Consider the following 16,555-nt stretch of genomic DNA (forward strand, 5'->3'; position numbering starts at 1 on the left):
CTGCATTATTGTACAGCAAACTAAGACCTACCTACTTTATGAAAGACAAAGGCTCTTAATTATGAGACCGTTTTAAGCAAAAGACTGGAAAGACCCTAAGTGTCCATCCATGTTGGTTTCAATATCCTGGCTTGTTTTTTATTCACTAGTCTACAAAGGCACCAATTCTGCAGTTTTAACAACTCTGGCAGGGGTGTAGCTCTGTGGTAAAATACTTGCTCGTGATCTGCTAGGGCCAATTTCCAGAACCACCACCCCCTCCCCAAAGAGAGAGAAAGGAAGGAAGGGAAGAAGGGAGGGAAGGAGGGAAGGAAGGAGGGAGGGAGGGAGAGAGGAAGGGAGGGAGGAGAGTAGGAAGAAAGGAGAAGAGAGAGAGACAGACATACAGACATACAAAGAATGGTATCTGGAGATGAAGGTTAGCTTAGACTATATGGTATGAGCCTGTCTCTCTGAAGAACTCTATACCTCCACTGCTCTCATTTAGATTAACTAATGAGTCTCTTTAAACATGATCAAGTTCTGAAAAGAACTACTGTTTTCACAGCAGGTTCACAGCAAGATGGGGCAGGGAGGAAGGGTGTTACAAACTGGAAAAATACAGCTCATGGTAAAGCATTTTTCTTTTTCTGATATAGTTTCCTTTTGTAGCCCAGGCTGACTTGGAACTCCTGGCAGTCCTCTTGCCTCAGCCTCCTAAGTGTTGGGATTACAGATCTGAGCCACCACACCAAGCTCAGAGCCCATGAGCCAGCAAGCTTTTGTTGCATAGCTTATGTGGTGGACCATGGCTCTGTATCTATGGAGCTTGGGCAGGAGAGAGAGAGAGAGAGAGAGACAGAGACAGAGACAGAGACAGAGACAGAGACAGAGAGACAGACAGAGACAGAGAGACAGAGAGACAGAGACAGAGAGACAGAGAGAAACAGAGAGAAACAGAGAGAGAGACAGAGTGTGAGTGTGTATGTGTGTGTCAACATAGTCTACATGGGGTGGGGGTGTGTCCAATTTTACATTATTACACACAATTTTAACAGTTTCCTTGGTTATTTTGTAGAACAATGGGGGCTCTGAAAAGATCAAAGATCACTGTTATTTAAATTTTTTGAAGGGAGATTAACATTTTACTTTGGAAAAAAGTATCCATGAGTACATATATCATGTGTACAAATGGCAAAGTAATTCCATTTTGAGGCACCCAAAGGCAGGAAACAGGAAGCCACGGCTGAAGAAATGGCTCTCTAAAAAAATACTGTCGCCGTGCAGTGGTGGCGCATGCCTTTAATCCCAGCACTTGGGAGGCAGAGGCAGGTGGATTTCTGAGTTCGAGGCCAGCCTGGTCTACAGAATGAGTTCCAGGACAGCCAGGGCTATACAGAGAAATCCTGTCTCGAAAAACCAAAAAAAAAAAAGTACTGTCTATATTGTCTATGACAAGACAGACGCATGGTGCCTGAGCATAGGTAACCAGCTACATGGCAGAACGGAGATTAGAATAGATGAGTGATTTTAAGTTATGAGCTAGACAGGGAAGAGCCTAGCTATACGGCCAAGGATTTTATAAATATACTTTGAGTCTGGGTCTTATTTCTGGGAGCATGGGGCTGGGAGGAAGAAGCAGAGCAAACATCTACAATTACCTCACAGGGAGAAGGTGAAGGAAGGCAGAGAGCAGAGTTACAAGAGAGAATGCTCTGAAATTTTAGGTTGTGCAAAAATGACTATTTCTGCTAGTAGAAGCTCCACAGTACTGCCTTAGCTGATGAGGAAATAAATCTCTTCTCCTTCTCTCATCTTACCAGGGGACCCCCTTTTTCATCCCACCAGGAAACTCCTTTACATGCATGCGCATGCGCACACACGTATACACACACACACACACACACACACACACACACACACACACAGAGGAGCACATGCACTCCACTCCACTCCACCCCATCCCCAACCAGGACACCTTCCTCCATCCACACCCTACCCCCAACTCCCACCCCCTATCCCTCATTCTCTCTCCATCCTTCATCTCACTTCATTAGGAAATTTGGCCTGCAGTACTGCATGTTTTAGAACCCCAAGACCAACTATAGTTTTAACTTTAACTAATACTACTGTCAAGTGCCTGGTTTCAAAGGGACATCATTGATAAATAAGCTTTCTAAACACAAACCTACACAGGATTCGGAGGGAAGGGAATGTTTATTTGTCGTCAATGTTTCTGATAATTTCATCATAATTTTGCAGGTCTGCTAGAGCAGTTAAGCTTGATTGACAGCATTTCCAAGAGTTCACAATTTCATGGCTAAGGTTCCGATCAAGGTGATGGGGTTATTATTTAATATAAATGAAGCTTTAAAAAAGGATATAAAAAGCAATTTATAGACAATATTAATAACTCAAGACAGTAGACTGAGAGGCACAGGAAGGCACTACCTATGTCAGACAGAACATCAGGAGGGCGGGACATTGCTTTCATCCAAGACACCTTTGGTCATTAGCATACTAGTGTGAGTAAGGCATCATGGCAGGCACAGAAAGCAAGCAAGCACAGTGCTGAAGGAAGCTGAAGGCGGCAGCAGGCACGGGGTACCCCTCCTTAGTCATCCTCTCCTCCGCAGAGCAGCAGCAAGGCCTTCTTATAGTCTCCAGATGTGTCGCCCTGGAACCCAAACACACTCTGTCAACTCCATGACTCACAAAAGCCACAGGAAATAAAAGATGAGCGTGACTAGCATTCCTGTGACTTTTTCTCCTGGAAGTGCAATTTCTCTGCATGACTCTCACAACAGGAATGTTACATGGGGAAATTCCTACCACTGGCACTCAGTTTAACTTTCTAATTTACCCCTCAAGGGCTGTTCTCCTAATGGAGTGGAGCATGTTCTTCCATCGAGAAGCAGAGAGGGAAGGAACCTTTCCGAGTATGTTAAATCATCAAGCTTTCCAAACAGACGCCCAGTTTCTCTCAGGCTAACAAAGGCATGCAGGGCCTCCCCGGGGGCCATAGCTCTGCCTCGGACATGGACACAGCACATGCTTTCCTCAGGCGTGCCTCGTATCGCTTCTGTGTGAAATACTAGTGTCTTAAGTGCACAGACTTGCTGGCGACCCTCAGCCCAGGCTCCACACACCACACACATTAAATCCAATGCTTTTGCTCAACACATGGTCCACAAGGAAAGTTGTCAAGAGACTTGCAGCCACATTTCAAGGTCACAGAGTGCTTCTCTTTGATGGTGACGGCAGTGCTGCCTCAGCCCCTCACTGCAGCTATGACCTGACACCAGAGGCATGGTGGTGGCAGACAAACCCTGACTAGAGGGAGGAGCTAACAAAGATAGCTGATACTGATGGATGCAAAGCACACATTCTAAAAATGGACAAAGCCTTGGGTCTGTTGAGCCTTGGCAGGGGCTGTAACCCAGCTCCCCCTTTATCCTTCTTTAGAACCCCTTACTCTAATCCTATGACTAAAAATTTTAACTCAGCACAGGAACTGGATTCTTTCATCCATTCCCTTCATGCTGCCCAATCTGGCTCTGCATTTCTAATGTAAACCAAAGTTCTACCTTGATCATAGAATACAGGGAGGTGCTGAAGTTCTTCCTAAACTCCTTCCTTATGTTAAACAGATCAATCTCACTCCTCGACACCACGACTCTGATGAGGGTGTGATCGTCCGTCCCAGCACCCTTTAAAGGAGAAGAGAACACGGGTGTTAAAAGTCTTCATGTACAGCGCCAAATGCCCCAGTTTGAGGTAAGTCATTGAAGCCTCACAGTATAGGGGAAACAGGCTACACGTCTGAGGAGATGTGCCTCCCCAGGCTGTCAATTGAAGCATAGTCAGAGCTAGAGAAGGCTGCATTTATTAGATGCAGGGTGTCTCCTCACCTTCATAGCATAGTAGAGGGTCTCTGCAAGGTAGGCAGGTATGCTCCGAATAGACTTCACTAAGAAAACACATAATACAACTGTCAAAAGCTACTCGGACATGAATGACGCAATCAAAATGTAAACATTGTCTCCTGTTCTTAGCTCTGCTTCTAAGTGTAAAAGTGAGGTGTACTGCAGGAGGGCAACTGCAAGCTGCTGGGGTCCCTCCTCAGCTGCCTTCTCACTTGCTTGGTTCTCTTCAGAGGTCTGTGCAGGTCCAGAAAGGCACTGGAAAAGAGGCTCTTCTTTGTGCCTCTCTGTCCCCTGCAGTCTTTCTTGGCACCTGGGTGGTTATAATGCCACGGCTTTCATCCCCAATAAGTTATATAAGTAGCTTGGAAGTTTCTGTTCTGAGATATCTGATCAAATGATACAAGAATACTACTCTAATCTCTGGAAACACTTGGACTGACTCTCAGTACTCTCTCCGAATTCTCCGAACTAAATAAAATTCACACTTCACACAAGCAGCCTGGATGCATCCATTGTAGTTCAGACACTGGGCCAGGCTGCCAAAGAGGCAGCTCGGCCCTACCACATACAGCCGACACAGGTGAAGGGCATGCAGACAGGAGTCACTCAGCAAAGGACACCTAGCACATAAAAACTCTGTAGGCTACAAGAACGACAATCCTTCAGCTCGGAAACTTCTCAATTCTTCCTTTTTAAAGATTAAGAAAAGCAGCTTCTCAGGCAGGCTAAGAAATTATCATCTGGCTAGAAAAAAAATGTGTGTGCTTGACGTGATAGAAGGTGGTTGTTTTCAGGTTAAATAATTTGGAGTTTTAATCAAGTCTTTATAATAACTGTGACTTTCTTGTGAATGAAAGAGCCAAGTTTCTAGCTCACTGGCATGTGCTCACATGAAAGGCTACTTTCTAAAGTTGGTTCTTGCACAGATGCCCAGAATAGACAAAGGCTGCCTTCAGACCATGTGAGCCCAGGACCTGGGCCTACAGGATCTAGACAGCATATAAAAATCATAGCCACCTGCAAATTCACTTCTCCAGTCATTTTAAGCACTTAATTGAAACTCCAAATTATTTAACCTAAAAAAAAAAAAAAAAAAAAAAAAAAACACACCTTCCCATCATATTCTGTCACATCAAAGACCTGGATTTATCTCTAGCCAGATGATAACTTCTCAGTCTGCATAAAGAGCTGTGTGAAGAGTATTCAAAGCATTCTAAAACCCCGTGAGTATCAAAGACAAGACAAGCTTGCAGGCCTCTGTGATGGTGTCCAAGACATCAGAGGGCCACTGTATTATTTTAATGTGGCTTTAAGATGATTCCTACTAATGTTCTTAGTGTTTCTATAAAATCAGGTAAATAACCAGATAACCATATATTCAGACACCAACACAGACTTCCCAAAGGAAAACTCAGGAGTTTACTTCATCCAATGCTATGGTATTTCCCTACATTCCATGAAGAAACACAATTATGTTCAGATTTAGCCTCAAGTGGATGAAAGTAATTCATGGAAGAGTAAATATTACACACTGTGAATTCACCTACCCACAGCCAGGAGCAACTGTTCCAAATTCCCCGAGGTCTCTCGGTCAATCGTTTCCTCAATCTGAAATCCTGATATTGTCATGTATTTGTCAAACACTAGAAAAAATAGAACAGAATGTGCTTTCTTACACACTGAAGAGATTCTCCCTCTTAAAAAAAGCTGCAATGCTCACCAGGTTCAGCTGTCCAAGCAGAGGCCCCCACCCAACCTCCTTCCTGTCAGAGCCCTGTGTTCAGAGCCTCAATGAGGCAAGCCCTACGCAATGATTAGCTGTAACATCATTAATCAGGAATTTTTAAAATTCAGTTTAGCTATGAATGTTGTGACAGGACTTTGTGATGTCCCACAGAGGGGCCCCAACTTTGATGCTCCTGTCTCTGTTCCCAAAAGCTCATGGGAGATGTGGCCAGTCTTTATGAAGCCATACAGCTGTACCTGTTTGGTTATTGTCTTGAGTTAACAGACAGATCCCCATTAGGCCAAGAAAAATAGTTTACCTGGAGATAGCCTTCTGCCCACAAGGACACTCTAAATAAGGATAACACATGACAGGTGGCTTGCCTGTAGATCTTGATAGGCTTAAGTACGGAGATAATACTGAGGCATAAGCATCTATGCACGGCTTCTAAATGGTATTTCATAAATGCTGATTTCCTGGCCCCTTGCTAGTTGCAATCAATGAGACCAACAGGTAAATCTGCTGTGAGAGATTCTGAAAAGCCCTTCGAGGGAGCCCACATCTCCCTCCTTCTAAAAAGTGATTGACAAACGTGACTAATTTAACTTGCTCTCCTCTTCTTGCTGTGAACCACTTTGTGAAGACAAGGTAATGAGCAAAGAAGGAACACGAGGGTCACACAGAAAGATGTGTAGTCCAGCCAAACCAACCACATCATAGTCACAGAAATGAAGCCCAGCTGTTAAAGCCACAATGAGGGTTGTCACTTGCTACTGCACTTGTTCTAAGCTAATATGGGCATATGAACTGGATGGATGCATAGGAAATCTTAGGAGACTTCTTAGTCTCTTGAGGGTAATTCTTAGAGTGAGACACTCCTTGGTGTCTGATGGCACCTGATGCCCCTCACCACCTCTGACAGTGAAGGGATTACTAAGGACATCTAGTTTTGCAATTAGTACAGTAACAATGTCAAGGACATCTGAGATTTCTCCAGTTGGAACTATGAAAACTGATTTTGGTCTGGGCAGGCATCTGGTCAGACTTGCCCATGTATTTTCCAGATCTCTCAAAGCATTTGTCTCAAACAATTTTACTTACCTCTTCTTAAATGAGACACACTGCGTGTCCCAAAGATGGTGATGAACTTTTCTTCATCCGTCCCCCACTTCAGCTCTCCAGCCTGAAACAATGCCTGCAACAAACCACCTTGAGGAATCACTCAGCTCCCCAGCACCTTCATCACTCAGCTCCCCAGCACCTTCATCACTCAGCTCCCCAGCACCTTCATCACTCAGCTCCCCAGCACCCTGCCCCTTCCTGAACAGTGAATCTTCCTGCCTGTGGACCAGGCTAATGGGGTTACATGCAAAGTGCAGAAATGACACGGGAGTTCATCTTTCCAAACGTTGACTGGAATATCCCATCTTCCAGGAGAGATGTTGTGTGCTGGGAAAGTTCTGGTCATCCCACTGCTGAAGACTGACTTACAGACTGGAGAGTAACTCAATGAGAAGCTGTCTTGTGCTTTGCTTTGCTCATCCTATGGCTGCTGTCATGTTTATAGCACATGACATAAAAGTAAACAGATATATCTCCTCTTTATATCTGTGATTTAAGCTAAGTCAGTTATAGAATACCTTGTACCCAGCTACACACACCATAGTGTGCTTAAACATTGCAGGGGTTCTCTACAGAGAACTTAATAAATACTCTTGATAACACTTGATACCACTTTTGACATGAAAAAATATAAATGCTCACCTAAGTTCATGCACAAGCTTACAAAACTTATAACTGAACATTGTGAGATCTGAGGCCACTTGAGATGTGGCCAATCTTCACAATGTTATATAGTTACACCCTTTTAGTTACTGTTTTTTATTAACATACAGATCCCTGTTGGGCCAAGAAGAATACAATTTGCCTAGAGATGGCCTTCTGCCCATAAAGACATTCCAAATATGGATAAGACATGCAGTGGCTAACCTGTGAATATATGACTTTTGATCTTGGTAGACACATTATAGTGGTCTAGAACTATTTTTTATTTTATCTCCAGAGAATTAAAAGACCCTTTCCTACATCTTTGTGCCAAATAAACAGATTCTATTTTCCTTCTCCCTCCTTTCTTTAAGAGTTCAATCTTCTGTCTAGAGAAAGCATTTGTCAATAAAGATGATAAATATAAGTTTTAACACTTAAACTATTAAGTCAGCTTAATACCTTTTAAAAAGTACAAATTGATTTAACACATTTAAAATTATAAAGAAGTAAAGTGTACTGTGCATGTGTTCAGTTCCCAAGTGAATGACCTCCTATGGCTTATCAGACTCCTGGTATAACAGGCTCTCCTCAGTGCCAGGTGTCAATAGAGAAAAATCTCAGAGGTTTATGCAAAAGCCCTTCCACCATCTCAGCTTACTTTAAACCAAATCATAGATTTTTCCTGATGAAGGCCATCTCAGGGTCTTGCTATAAGGTACAAAAAAACATGCTCCCTCCCAGACCCAAGAGAAGCAGTCTGCAAAAGGCTGAATTGCTAATAAGAACAGTCATGAGCACATGGCCAGTGTGGCTTGCTCTCTGCTGCTCCTGGTTATGGCAAGGGGCAGAGAGCCCGGGTTCCATCAGGAGATTTTAAATAAGCCCGCCCATAACAGTATTCTGACATACAAAGTTTCACTTTGTGTTCTAAATGGTCATATCTGCTGTGTGGCAGGTAGGTGACATGGCCACAGCGTAGGGTATCAACACAGTCCCCAGATAATGACATCAGTAGATGGGACAGTCTGAGAACCATGGCCCAACTCAGACCTGAAGAAACAGCTGAAGCCCAGGATCTGCAGGTGACTCACAGGCCTATGAACGTGAGAGGCAACAAACTGTCCAGCAAATGGTAAGGACAGAAATCAATGAGAAGGCTCAAGTGGACTGCTTTCCAGAAGCTTCTCACATAGCACAGCACTGATTACATCAGCTGTGCTGGGAAGTCTGCCCACGGGACCCCGATGTAGGTCTCAGCACTGTCACCTGAAACTACAGTTGGCTTCCCAGGCTGTAAGCACTGAAAAGCTTCCAGAGCTCCTAATCCTGAGAGCAGGAACATGAGAACTGTTTCGTCTCACACAAAAGCCCAGAGGAATCAAAACCTAGAAGGCAATGCTGTTTTTTTCAACTGAGCAAAGCCCTCCCTGGAGGAGGAACCATTCTTGCCCTCTGTCTACAAGAAGGAAGAGTTATGTTAGATCTGAGTGAGCTTTTAACCTATGTACGCCGTAGGAAATCAGAATGGGAAGCTAACCCTGAACACAAGGCTTGTGTAGTGGAAAAGAAAGGGTACTGGAGTCACAGAGCCAGGCTGGGAACTGGAGCTCTACAGTTACCTATAGGGTCTGGGCTTACTGCCTTATTCACACTTAGGAGAGGCCTCCTGGAGCTAAGTGCAGCACCTCCTCATGCATCCACTTACTGACTGACTGCCAGCACTATTGTAGATGAGAGGCTGGAACTAACCTGACTCTGTGCCCTGGAAAGGCAAGCAGGCGGGCAGGCAGCTTCAGTGTGAGGCAGGGAGACAGGAGCAGGAAGCCTGGGATGCTACAGTTTTGCATGAAGGCCGCCTGACTCACGCCCTGACAGTCAGAAAGGGCCAAGTAGAAAGCCTCTAAAGTGGAACGGACCTTTGAATCCTATGACATGGATTATGAGGAGGTAAACCTCCTTCGGGGGCTTGGACTTTACCCTGAGAACAATGAAATGCTAAGTTTGAGGGGCTTAGACAGGAAGGGGACACAGTAATCTGGCATTTATGAGGCAGAAGAGAAGTGAAATACTATCCAGTGAGCCCCCAGTAAATGTCTCCTTTTTCTTCTCCAGTGAGGCAGGGACCACAATGATTGAAGCTGTTAAGAGAGCAACCACCCAAAATAAGATAATTTTGTACTCTTTAGCAAAGTCAGATGACATACTGCTGGCAATTGCATAGAGTGGTCGACCAGATCTCCCATTTTCAGTGGCACTTTAACTAAAACGTGACCAGAGATGAGGCTATATAACAGGTAATTCTAGAAACCCAAGTACTCTAGGGCCAATTCTCAGGTTTCACCTGTCCTGATTCATATTTCCTAGTGTTTATTTCTTACATTTGACTGTTTTATAAACCACACTAACATTGCACTGGGATTCACAAGTTCCTGAAGTGAAAATGTTCATTTGGGAGTTGACTAGACAGCAACCATCATTTAGAACACTGTCACAGGAAACACACAGAATTTCCTAAAACAAACTAGCTTGTCACTTTTTTCATAACAAAATGTCACTCAAACCATAAACACTTTATTTTTCCTTATTCTATCCTACTAAGAAATCTTATTTCATCATGGCACTAGAATGGTAATGTGAGGCTTTTTTTTTTTTTAATCCTCCATTTTGTGACTGATAAAAAAAATAGAACATGTCTAGGTATAACAAAATTTGCTTATTTTTACCTCAGCTTTGGGATAAAACTACTTTGTTGGCCAGATCAGAAGGAGAAAAATGTACCTACCTACATGGGTCATATATTTTGTAGGGAGCTGTTAAATACATATTTTAAGGGTTCTTAAAATACACATTGTGGCTTTTCACTACTATAAATTCTTTTTAATTTCTAAGTCATAGCAAAGTTGTCACACTCACCTGAGCATCCAGTTCAACTTGAGCATCATCGATTGCAGTATCAGGGTCTCTGTTCGCCTGTAAGAATGACATCACATACTGGACTTCAGAGCCTCTGCTTTCAGATGGAAAGATTCACCTGATGCTTATGCATAGGGCATTTTCTCTCCCAGAGAAACTATGCTTGTGCTAAAATCACAGCAACCCTACAGCATGCTATACCACTACTGCACAGCAGTGTCCAAACCAGTCCAGCCCTGCTGGTTCTAAGTACTGTGGATGAATGGGATGCATACAGCTGCCTGGAATGAATGAATGGGTTGGCTATTTACGGTCTGAATCAGATATTCTGTGACACAAACAGGCAGCATGTAGCCATTACAGTGGGGATCTGTACAAACCAGAAATCACTGAAAGACTTTTTAAGTGGTCTTAGTACAGGCAGGTCATTCCAACAGCTCCTTATGGTCAGTCTCTAGTACCTGAAGGAGGACCACCAACATCCTCTGGTAGTACCCTGAGGTATCCCCCACCACATCATCTTCCAGGTTGGAACCATACTCTGCAAGACAAAGATTTCATGCTTGTTCATGGCATCTCTGAATTAGAGAACCCTGACCCATTAAGCAGGTGAATGAGGCATAAAGGAAGACATATTTGATTAACAAAAATCCTTTCTCCGTCCCATCTCTCAATGTTCCAAAGATGGATGGCAAATTCGGTAAGTGAGTGCCAGATGAAAACAGGCTCTGTTAACATCTGCCAAAAGCATTCACTCAAGCCTAAATTATGGCAGCCACTCCAAAATGCTCTCCCCACATGTAGCTAGTACTATGAAGGCACAGGATGACAGCTTCAAAAGTATGATAATCCTAAACTGAAACTCTGCTTCTTGCAAATGTTTTATGTGATTATTTTTTTGCCAGATGTTTTTCATCCTATGAATTCTTGCCTTTGCCTGGTGGTATCTCCCCCTAATTAGACAGTGTTCCTTTGCACCAGTTAAGTCACCTCTGACAGACAGCAATGACATTTTGAAGGATAACCCCTGCTCCTGGGGTTCCAACTCCTCAGCCCAAGGTCACAGGAAAGCAGAGAACTGCGAGCTACTGAGGACGACCCCCTTCACTAGCTCTCAGACCGCGGCCTAAAGTGTTCTCGCTGTAAGGTCTAATCACTGTTTGGGAGCAGGAATACTTTTAAAGCCTGGAGTTTTTATTTTATGTGGACTAGAACCAGTCACCCAAATACCCTTTGTAGGCATCTCTGATTTGTTCCTCTGTTCCAATACTTGTAACTAGTTATCACCTCCCACACAAATATTTGCTCCTCTGATTAGTACTCTTCATGCTCCCCAAACCCAGCAACCTCCTCAGTGGTGCCATAATTACTACACAGCTTGCTCGTTGCCTCCATAAAGAGCTATCTACCTAATATACATGTAGACTCAAATCTCCTTCCTTCCTTCAACTATTTATTCAAAAACATCCCATCAGCCAAGTTCATCCAGGTATGCAAAATCCTAAACTGCCTACCTACCTAGTGCAGTGTATCTCCATACAGACACATACACATGCCCTTCCCTAGAGTGTGGCACCATCAGATCTGTCTACTCTCAAGATCCCCACAACTTCTCCACCCTATCTCACTGTCCTGTGGGCTGGCACCATCTCCCCATCATTTCCTCCCTTCACCGTCCCTCCTGTCCAGACTTGGCAAACATCACGTAACTACCAACAGTTATAGTTGTTTTATCATTCATTTGGATTCTACTAAAGTAAGGTCACACAGTGTTTGTCTTTCTGCACCCAGCTCACTCCACACAACATGATACCTTCCCTGTTGACCTGTGCTATTGCAAATGTCACAAGTTTCATGTTTAAGGCTAAGTGATGTGGCACTGTGTGTTCATATACACAAACCCCACTTTTTTTCCTCCACGCATTCTCCACTGGATACTCAGTAAGTCACCTGCTCTTGAAATCCCACTATCTAATTTGCATCATGAAGCCTCCCCTAAGAACCAGAGCCTTGATTCCCTCTCCCTCCTGTCTGTAATACTTTTCATACACAATTTTTAAAATTTTACCATCCTTTAACTATTGAATACAATGTCCTTGAAGACAAGAATTGTAGTGCGCATGCCTTCTATGTTCCTCAAGACAGCAATGGACATAGAGCCACACCCAGTAACACACTGAGCAGAATGCAGCATGCACATTTACATGCACAATTACTGTATCACAGATGCTCAGTCCTCAGTATCAGCAGCCCAAGATGGAGAACTCCGAAGACCACATCAAATACACTGCCTTGATGAGGTATCTGTCCCACCTCTGCCACAGTGGTAGCAACCATATTGACTACAAAAAAGAAGCTTGAAAGAGACCTGGGTAATTATTTAGTTGTTCTAAATTCCATGCCATTCTGATCCAATGGGCTAAACGTATCACATCTAAATTCGATACATCATTCCTATGAGAGAGCCACAATCTCTGGCTAACATTCCAGGCTGAGACCGATGACAGAAAAACCTGACAGATCAGAGCAGTCTCCCTTCACTTTCATTTCATGGACTTGAATACATTCAAACCATTGAAATATGGACTAGACTGAAGCACACACACACACACACACACACACAAATAGGTCACACTAAAAATAACAACCAGAAAAAAGATGATTTTAACCAAGCATGCCCATCAGCTGAACAGTATACTTTATCAATGTTTTAGCAACTCCAATCCAGAACGGGTTTCAGTCTCTCTTCCCTTTCCCCAAAATGTCTTCTCCCTCGCTCTTAACATCTTCCACAAAACTGAATTTATTTAAGGAAACTTAAATTAATGGAGAGGGAAAGGCCTCTCTATTCTTATAGTGTCTGCAAATCCTGTGCAAAAATAACATGCATCTCCCTTCAGGTGTTGTCAGTTATGGCAGCTGCTGGGAGTAAAAAGCTGGGAGTTTGTTCCTTTATTATCTTGTTGTTTGGTTTTTGCTGAAGAACAGGCTGACTTACAGCTCTTCCCCTCAACCATCATGTGCTGCCAGCACCCGTATCTACTCAGAACCACATCCACATGACAGAAAAGACGGGTAATAAACTCCAACTGTTTACCTTCTTCATAAACTTGTTTTATGGCATTGAGTTCTTCGGGTGTTCTTGAAGCAATAATCTCAGTCAATACTTTCTCATCTGTTCCAGCTCCCTGTTGGAAGATTTGTTATTAACAGAGAGAACATGTCAATAAGATAAAAAAGAGAAGAAAAGAAAGCTATTTCCCTGGATGTTATCCAAATTATATAATCACAAAAAATATCCAAGACAAAATGGATCTCTTCATATACATGTTCTATTATTAGAGCTTAAAAATTCAGCAATTTAATTCTATCTTGCTTTTTATTTTGCCTAATGAAAAATAGAGTTGACTTTTCTATATCCATCAAACATACCATTGTAGTTGAGGTCTTTAATTCTGTCCCCTAAAAGCCAAATATTAACAATGTGATGTCCAGAGTGGCACTAGGGGGCGCCAACCGAAACCTTAAGATGTGGACTAATAAGAGGCTTTTAGGTCACTGGGGGATGTCTTTAAAGAGGGTGGTGGACCACAGTTGTCTCTTCTCTGTGCCTGGCTTCCTGCCTGGCTACAGGCCCAAAGTCTTGGGGCCAGTTAATGTAGGCACAAACTTAAAGAGATCATCACAGGTACCAGAACAGAAGCGTGGCTAACAAACAGAGAACACTTGCTGGAACACACTTTCTGTATTTCTGAAAAATAATTTTAGCTGGTTTCCTTTCTGTACTTATAAAAGCCATGACTACACTGCTATACCACAACATATAAAATAGAAATATGGCTAAAAACTTAGTGCTGTCTGTTTAAGATAGCATAGGTTCTATTTCCACTTCTTTGCCAAAACAACTCAAGCACTAAAATACCTAAGTCCATCCCTATGGGAAAATCTCTGCTGCTAATAATGCTTGAGATGGATTCTGCTAAAAAGCCCTTTCTTAGAGTCCTAAGATCCTATTTACTACAAACTGCACTGCAGAACAGCACAGAGACTCAGCAAGTGCAGACTCTTGACCGGATGATTCCCATTCCCACCACCCCCCAACCTACCTCCACCCCCGACCCCCAGCGCTGTGCAATCACAATCCCTGAGCTGCCTATTTTGTCTGTCCATTTAGAGCTAAACCTACTGAGGACAAGCCACTCCCTGTCATTGTCCGAGCAAATGTTTCAACACAGTCAACTTCTACCTTTCCCATCTCAAAAATCGAAATACTTTATCTGCAACATTTTCAAGGCCTAAAGATATAAAATGTAGGTATAAAAATCCAGCACACTAAGATTTTACAGACAATATTGTTGACTACACAGGAAGATTAAGCTGTGCGCTGTGCTTGGAGGCTTGATCCCCCCCCCCCCTTTCCTTCTTATTGACTTCCTCTGTTTTGTCTGAGCAGCCTTCGCCAAAATGAGTCCAATAAAATACAGGATAATTATCAAAATGAAGTGGCACTATATAGGACAGAAACGTCCCTTGTCTGCCCCTTTACCTTAAGAGCATGCTTCAGCTCGTAGGCATCATACAGCCGCGCAGGCTTCATCATAGCCACAATCAACTTCTCAAACTTTCCAGTCAGCTCGGACTTGAGGTCATCCAGAAGGTCCTAGCTCAGAAAACATAAACGTGATGACCACAGGCTTCCCAAACAGAAAGGAAATCCCTTTGCTCTAATCAATTCTGTATGTTGCTTCTCTGAGTATTAGAGAAGATATTTGTGCTAAACAAAGCCCTAAAGAATGTACCTTAAACCTCAACTGCCCTAGACCTCAAACACTGATATTTATCTACCAAGATATTTAAGGATGTTTTCATTAGTTTTACACATCAAAATAAAATGGGATACATTTACAAGGCAGGCTATTAGGTATGGTAACATATGCCTGTAATTCTAGTATATGAAAGGCTGTGGCAAGAAGCCAGCCTAGTAACATGTTATAGGATAAAACCCAAGGCCTCCTCATGCCAGGAAAACATTCTCAGTCCTTTGTAAATGTTCAGGCAGTTGTCCAGGCTACCTTAAACTCACTCTGTACCCCAGGCAGGATTTATTATTTCCTCTTCCTCCTCCTCCTCCTTCCCCCCCCCTTTTTTTGAGATGGGGTCTCTGTATTATGTACCTCTGGATGTCCTGAGACTCACTATACAAATCAAGCTGTCCTCAAACTCACAGAGACCCATGTGCCTCTGCCTCCTGAATACTGGGATTAAAAGCACAGGCCACCGCACCTGCTCCAGGTAGGATTTGAACATGTGGTTTCATCTCAGTCTCTGAAACTTCTAAAATTACAGGCCTGCAACACTATGTTCAGCTTTATATAGTGGGATTCTACCTCAAAATCCCAAGCCCCACCCATCCACCCACCTACCCAAAAAGCTTAACTAGAAATGTTGCTCTATTTTGCTCATCATACACATTTTTCCCAGCATCCTCGCAGAAGTATCCTTATAAAAGCTCCCCCAAAGGCTTGGCTGTAGCTCAATGGTAAAACACTGTGTCATAGTTTACAGGGTTTTGGGTCAACCCTCCACTCACAGGATGAAAAAAGACAAAAAAGAGAGAAATTTTCTCAAAACTCACAAATATATTTGAAGAGCAAGATTTATCCTGTAATAGCTAAACAATCTCTTCTCTTTTACTATCCAATTCTAATATATAATATTAGCATTCCAATATATAGTTGATGATCACTGTTATGCTTCTGACTGGTTGAGAGGCACCTTTAATAATGCTAATGTGTGCTATTATTTATGAAAAGGCACAGTGCTTCCCCAGCATGCCAGGCAGCAGGATTGGGGTTAGACATCTTCCAGTGCACTGCACTGCACTCCGTGGAGAGCACCTGGTCCTGGGGTCTGTCCCCAGCAACCCTAGAGGACACTTTCTGGTCTCAACCTGCATTTGTTTCTCAGTAAAATAACAACGTAAACTGTCGGAAGAACAAGACTACATTATGGTATGTCACATATGCTCTCAGTAAGATTTCAGTCTATACTATGAATTATTAACCAAGGAATCAAATCATTTAAATAACTGTAATACAGGTATTATACCTAAAAAATAACTAGTGGAGGCAGACAGGAAAGACGAGGGGCAGTTTCCAGCATGGGTGACTCGATACCTCGACACCCCCCACCCCCCCAAAGCATCACGCAAGGAAAACCAACTGTGTGAGGCCAAGTTTTTCAT

At 43.1% G+C, this 16,555-nt stretch overlaps 1 protein-coding gene across 1 annotated transcript in view; it reads right to left on the reverse strand.

Moving 5' to 3' along the window:
- Positions 1-2,177: 2,177 nt before the first annotated feature.
- Anxa5 (annexin A5) overlaps positions 2,178-16,555 on the reverse strand; it is a 28,966-nt gene continuing 14,588 nt past the window's right edge. The window contains exons 5-13 of the mRNA XM_031376629.1: positions 14,858-14,971; positions 13,409-13,499; positions 10,773-10,852; positions 10,312-10,368; positions 6,733-6,826; positions 5,453-5,548; positions 3,891-3,949; positions 3,567-3,689; positions 2,178-2,656 (exon numbers count right to left, since the gene is read on the reverse strand). Coding sequence (XP_031232489.1) covers positions 2,594-2,656; positions 3,567-3,689; positions 3,891-3,949; positions 5,453-5,548; positions 6,733-6,826; positions 10,312-10,368; positions 10,773-10,852; positions 13,409-13,499; positions 14,858-14,971 — 777 coding nt within the window. The 3' untranslated portion in view covers positions 2,178-2,593. The remainder of the gene's footprint in view (positions 2,657-3,566; positions 3,690-3,890; positions 3,950-5,452; positions 5,549-6,732; positions 6,827-10,311; positions 10,369-10,772; positions 10,853-13,408; positions 13,500-14,857; positions 14,972-16,555) is intronic.

The sequence above is a fragment of the Mastomys coucha genome, unplaced genomic scaffold, assembly GCF_008632895.1.
Source record: "Mastomys coucha isolate ucsf_1 unplaced genomic scaffold, UCSF_Mcou_1 pScaffold17, whole genome shotgun sequence".
NCBI classification, from domain to species: Eukaryota; Metazoa; Chordata; class Mammalia; order Rodentia; family Muridae; genus Mastomys; species Mastomys coucha.